The sequence below is a fragment of the Salvia hispanica genome, chromosome 3 (assembly GCF_023119035.1).
Source record: "Salvia hispanica cultivar TCC Black 2014 chromosome 3, UniMelb_Shisp_WGS_1.0, whole genome shotgun sequence".
Lineage (NCBI taxonomy): Eukaryota > Viridiplantae > Streptophyta > Magnoliopsida > Lamiales > Lamiaceae > Salvia > Salvia hispanica.
This window is the reverse complement of record NC_062967.1, coordinates 12,685,548-12,692,344: the sequence shown is the minus strand read 5'-3', so window position 1 is coordinate 12,692,344 and position 6,797 is coordinate 12,685,548. Positions and strand designations below refer to the sequence as shown.

The 6,797-nt window shown below is 38.1% G+C and overlaps 1 protein-coding gene across 1 annotated transcript; it reads right to left on the bottom strand.

The window, feature by feature from the left end:
- Positions 1–4,582: 4,582 nt before the first annotated feature.
- Positions 4,583–6,672, bottom strand: LOC125216870 (beta-amyrin 28-monooxygenase-like). The gene is made up of 3 exons (XM_048118647.1): positions 5,705–6,672; positions 5,434–5,621; positions 4,583–5,142 (listed from the first exon to the last, which is right to left on the bottom strand). Exons 1-3 carry the CDS (start codon positions 6,660–6,662, stop codon positions 4,837–4,839), a joined length of 1,452 nt encoding a protein of 483 aa, XP_047974604.1. The 5' UTR covers positions 6,663–6,672; the 3' UTR covers positions 4,583–4,836.
- Between the last annotated feature and the right edge of the window lie 125 nt (positions 6,673–6,797).

Genomic DNA, 6,797 nt, shown 5'->3' with positions numbered 1-6,797 from the left:
CATAATTATCCAAATTTATTTGGATTTATGAAGATAGATTTAAACTATAAAAAACCCATTTAGGATTATTAAAATTTTATTTGAAAAAATCAAATCCTACAATTCAAGATAATGTTGATCAAATTATCATTTTTTAAAAAACTTTTAAAAATTTATTACTAGATAGAAACATTTCCTATAATTCTTCTTAAAAAAAATCCAATAAACCAAAAAGATTTTAAATCAAATCTTTTTAAAAGAATGCATCATGAATATTTTCTAACATTACTTAGGATTTCTTAGATAAACAAATTTATCTAAATCCAATTAAATAAGGATTTTCTTATATATCATTAACATCCTAATCTATCTAGGACATACATCCAAAAGATAAGGATAACTTGGATTAATACTTATTTTAATCCATCTAAGATTTATCTTAATAGAATTAAATCTATTCAAATCCATAGGATAATAAAATAAATTAATATAAATGTTTATCCTAATTCATCTAGGATTTATCTTGAAATAAATCCATATAAATCCATAGAATAAGATAATATTATATTAGAATTATTCAAATATATCTAAGATTTATCTAGGAACAAATCCATATAAATCTATAAGATAAGAATAAAATATTATATTATGACTATCCAAATCCATCTAGAATTTATCTATGAATAAATTCATATAAACTCATAGGATAAGAATAAAATAATATTACATTTATCTAAATCCAACTAGGATTTGTCTAGGGATAAATCCACATTAATCCATAGGATATAGATAAATATTAGATTGTCATTATTCAAATTTAACTAGGATTTTCGTCTAGGAATTAAATCCCTACAAATCCATAAAATAAGGATAAAATCTATAATTAATCCATGATTTAATACAAAATCAAATCATAGTCTAGCACTCCGTCGGACTCCCACTGCTCTGCAGCCGCTGCCTTATTTCCGGCAGCCCATGCACCGCTGCTGCTGCGTCATCTCTTCTGCGTTCTCTGTTCCGCGTTACCTCCGGCAGTACAGCTGACTGATTTGCCCGGTTACGCAACAGATCGCCCAAGACGTCGCTGCACACTGCTGCGCCTTTGCAGCGGCTGCTGCACCGTTGACTCGCGATGACTCCCAGCCTGCTCCAACCCCGACTGCTCACGAAGGGCGCTGTCTTTCAAGCCCGGGAATTGCCCTGAAGGGCTCCCACTCAGACCGCCATCGCTGCCGGAGTCGTTTCTGCGGCTGCTGTCGTGAACCTGGACTGCTGCTGTCAGCAGGCTCCCACTGCGACAAACGCCGCCTAGCCTGCCGTTGCTGCAGCCGTCCGTCGTCGTGAATTTATTCGATTTTGTCATGGCCGCCGCCGCGAAAGAATCACGTTTGAATTCAATTCACGAACAATCAATACGAATTGAAATCAAATCATATATTGATTACTTAATATGTGAATCCTTACTCACGTATCATAAAAATATGCATACAATTCCCAATTATGCCAAGTAATTGAATAGTATATCATGTAATCATGACTAAGTAATAATTGCAAATTTGGAACAAGTTTGCGAAGCCCTCAAAACACGCCAACGGGAACGGTCAAAACAAGGATATCCTCACATATTTAAAACTTTGTTCACACGTACAAAACATATAAACAAAGAACATGCATTTAAACAATTCACATAACATGAAATTAATCCACTTAATCAGAGCCAAAAATTGGCTCTGATACCAATTGATGGGGTTTGGTGCCCCTTGCACAGCAGAAGACTTGTACAAAACAAATAAATCAGACGTAGGATCTATTTGACCGATGCGATTAATCAATTCACATGTTAAACAGATAATTGCATGCTAGAACGCATGAAATAATTCATGCTCATAGAAAATAAATCCTAAACATGATTTCTACGGTTTAGAGTAACCGATTTGATTCTCCAAATAATCAACGATTGCTCGCGCCTTCTCCACGATGATCTTCAATACTAGACCACAGATCTTCTCTCTGGTTCCCGAACTGTATCTCGATATCAGGGTGGGCTGATCTTATCAAAATACTAGGACTCGAATAAAGAAGACAGAAGAAATCCTTCTCCAATTTAGAGAAAAATTCAAACTCTTCTAGGTAGAGCGGGACGAAAATTATGAGTAATAATAATGAATGATTTTTGTCTCCTTTTTTCTCTTATTTATATTAAGTTCCTTTTGGGCCCAGACAGGGATCTATGGAAGGTTTTGGATATGGGCTCCCCCAATTAGCTTTTTACTAATTAAATTGAACCCACAATTTAATACAAGCTTATATTGGAATATTACGAGCAAGCCACTACAGAAGTAATATTGAACTCTCCCCATCCAAATCCGAAATTACAAGTAATCAGGGTTTCCACTTTGTTTATTATTTATTTCCCACGCTTAAGATATAAATGTCCATTAATTAATTAATGTCTGCTATGGATTTAATTAATTAACATCTTATTAATTCCAAGAGTGGACTTAGCAAGAAACATTTATTTATTATTCATAGAGTAATAAAACTCCAACTGGTCAGTTTTCGAATAATAAAACCTTGTTCGAGCTCCTCTTGAGGACATTATCAAACGAGACTCACCTCGCGCACGTTTCAACATAATAGCAATCCTAGCACCGATAGATATTAATCACCACTACCCAATATATCAGGATTATTAGGTTGCGAAAAACCCGCACCATTTGATAAGTCAAAGTAGTGCATAATCAATACCGTATGCTCAATGCTAACATATGTAGATTAAGAAATACTCCCTTTTGTCCCGAGATAAGTGACTTGTATTCCTTTTTGGGGTGTCCCACTATAAGTGACATATTTCCATTTTTAGCAAAAAGTCATCTCTCTTACTTTATTCTCCACCTACTTTATTCTCTCTTCTCTCCTTTACTTTTCCCTCTCTCATACTTTACTACTCTCTCCACTTTAACTTATTTAAATACCATTCCTTAAATCCCGTGCCCAAAAGAAGTAGGTCACTTATCTTGGGACGGAGGGAGTAGTATTTTATCAAGACCTAGTCTTTCAGTAGATAGCATAAAGACACGTCTTGCTGTTAGATCCGTTCAGTGCTATACCACACTAATGTCATCTTATTTCGAGTAAGGCTTAGAAATATGCGGGGTGACATTGCAACCTTTCACGATAGGTAGCCAAAGCCTATCTAGGTTATGAAATTCTTCTTTTTCTTTTGCAAAGCATTGCATAGATCTGACCGTGTTACCTTAAAGTGGACGACGCCCACAACCGGTCTACTAAGCAAAAGACTTAGACTTTGTTTACTTCTTATGCATTTAAATGTTTGTAAAACATCTTATAAATGCACAAGCAAACACAATGTAATAATAATAGTGATTCTATTCGTGCGAGACTGCTCGAATAATACTGAATCGGGTTAAAAGTGGATTGTAGAGTTTTACGTATACAAGCAAGATTCTATTCGCGCGAAACTTGCTCGAAACATGCTTTCCAGTATACCAAACCTAACATGTTTAATATCAGAGGTTGCCGACTTGAACACAAAAAAGCAAGAGGGGACTGAATCTTCTGCTATATATGCTCTTTAAACGCACACTCCACAACATAAAAAGCAACATGTATGCTTCTTTTTTCTTTTCTTTTTCAAATCTTTACTTACATTTTTCATGCATCTTGATGCAGATAGCAATTAAGGGATGTACGGAGGCCTATGGACAAAGTGGAGAATGAGCGTTCAGTATACAAAATTATATGACGACCAATTAAAGTTTGTAGGAATAATGGTGTTATTCACTTCTAAAAGTTTTGTGAGTATGAATTGTTGGTAAATATATAGAACCGATTCCAATTATGATGAAGATGTCAAGATATTTGAGTTATATGATTTATTTGAATATTTGGTAGATGAGATGAGGCTTATTTTATTCTAATTATATTATGTTATCTCCTACCAAACATGCACTATTTTATCGTGTTCAAATTCACTATTATTGTATTCTGACTTCCAAATTGCCCAATTTCCCTACTAAACATATGTTAATCACGAATTCCTCTACTCTAGGAATGATTTTATTGAGGACAATATGATTCTATAAATCTATTTCAAGTGTTTAACTAGGATGAGTATGTTATAATTACAAGGTAGTTATCTATTCCGCAAAAAAATGGTTTAATGTTTAATATTAATTAGAGTTGCCGACTTGAACACAAAAGAAAAGAGATATTTATTCAAGTTACCTGACACGTGACATTTACTTGGCAGGTTGATATACGTACGTATATTTTTATAGAAATGATCAGTCGGTTTTATCCAATTCCAATTTCAATTTTTGAAAAATCAAAATTTCAAATTCAAATTAAACTCTTCTACTTAAGTCTTACAAGTGATAATTTTACGATAACTAACACTATATATATATGCATGAGTTGTGAGTATTTTTTTGGAGATTTTGATAAAAATATCATTATATCGACACTACTAGTATTTTATAAGCGTGACCCTCTCATCACAAAACGAATAATTGAGAGTCAAAATAATACAGCGCCAAAGGATGTGAATATATAATAAATTAATCAATCTTGCAAGTTGCAATCGTACCAACATTTTCCTTTTTTTACTTTCTGTATGTCCATACAACAGAACATCATTACATCAACACTCCAATATACCAAAACCAAAAAATATGTAGAAAGAGAACAGATAGGACCCTTACTTCGGCCCCTAATTCAAATAACTCATGATGTTTATAGCTATATACATGTATAATAAACATGACATCCTCGTAAATGGATTACTATATATATCATAAATATTATTATTATTTAGGAAAATTAATACTGTATTCATTAATTTTGAGAAGTGTGGGGGATGAGTCGAATTGGAAGACCCTTAGCCGGAATTGGCATTGGATCAACCACGATTTTCTCATCAGGAATCATTTTCTCCCACTTGAATCTCTTGACGAGGTGGTGCATGAACACTAGGATTTCCAATCGGGCATACTCCTTCCCGGGGCACATCCTCGGCCCACCCCCAAACGGCACGAACGTGTATGGGGCGGGGCCAGATCCCTCAAACCTCGACGGGTCAAACTTCTCGGGCTCCGGGAAGAAGTCTGAGTTCTTGTGCGTTGAGTTTGCACTCCAGTATAACTGCAAGAATACACGTATACAAATTAAACAAATGAACTGAAAAGAAATGATTAATTAATCATATTTAATATTTCAATTTTCAATGTGTTTCATACATAAAAATATTTCCACTTAATTGAAGTGATTATTTTTTTTAGATTAATCATATTTTTTGCTCTTTATATAATAGCACAAAACATGATTAATTGCTACTATAGGCTTTTAAATTAGGGTTTGGATCCCGATATTCACCCAGTCTCTCCTCGCGACATAAGACAGTCTAACATCCAAAGTGTTGTGTCATAAAATTACCTTCCAGCCCTTCGGAATGGAGAACCCATTGAACGTGAAGTCCGCAAGCGCCTCCCTGAACGCGCCCTGAAGAGGCGGCGCCAGTCTCAGCACCTCACACGCAACGTTCCACGAGTACTTCATCTTCTGCAAATCCTCCCAATTCAACAACTCCCCCTCCTTCTTCGTCTTCGCAATCTCCATTTGCTCTGCAAATAAAAAAAAAAATTAATCCAACAAAAAAAAAAAATTTAAAAAGGAAAAAGTTGAAGACACAAGATGATTTTTGTACCTCTATAGACGCCTTCATAGACCTCGGGAAGCTCGGCCAGGTACTTCACGACGAAAGTACAGGCCGAGCTCGCAGTGTCGTGGCCGCCAATGAGCAAGCCGAGAATCTTATTCGCGATATCGGCCTCGTGCATGAACTTCCCATCCTCGTTGCTAGTAAGCAACATGTGCGACAATATATCCTGCGTCGGCGACGCCTTTCCGTCGCTAAGATCCTTTTTCCGTTGCTTTATAATCCCAACGAGCTCCTTTCTTATATAAGCGGACGCCTTGATCCCCTTATTGAAGGGCGTCCCGGGCAGATCGATCGGGATCGAGATCAGCCCGGACGCCAACAAATTAAACGGCTCTGCGAACTTCTCCACCTGCGCGGGGTCTTCAATAGAGAGGAAAAGGCGGCAGGCGAGCCAGAAAGTGTAGTTTTTGGATAAAGGGAAAACGACGACGTTTTGGCGATTCTCCCATCCGTCGGCGAAGTGGCGGCGGGCGACGTTGTCCATGATTCCGACGTAGCGGTGGAGGGCTTCGGGTTTGAAGAAGGTGGGGAGCATTCGGCGCATTTTGATGGCTTCTTCTTTGGAACTGGTTTGGTTTGAGGTGTTGTCGTTGGGGAAGATTTTGTCGACGGAGGAGGGCCACCAGGCTTGGACGAGCTTGTTCTCGTTGGAGAAGAGGAATTTGTTGCCGGCGGGGCCGCAGAGGACGGCGGCGGGGGCGCCGAGGAGGTGGGTGCGGAAGACGAGGGAGGAGTAGCGGGCGATGCGGTCGAAGATGAACTTCTCCGGGTGGCCCTTCCAGCCGGTGGAGAGGAACTCGAGGCTCTCGCCGAGGAAGGGCCAGCCGGTTTTGCCCGGGGGGAGGGAGGGGGAGGAGGGTTTGGACTTGTAGAAGAGGAGGTGGAGGGCGAGGACGACGACGGAGACGAAGAGGCAGAGGAGGGAGGCGTAGTAGAGCTCCATGGTTTTGTTGTTGTTGTGTGTTGAAATTAATGGTTTGGGGGTTTGGGGTGGTATTTATAGGGAGAGGGTGGTGACGTGTGGTTTGTGGTGATTGGGTGAGTGGTGATCTAGCTAAAAGTCAAAATAAAACTCTTA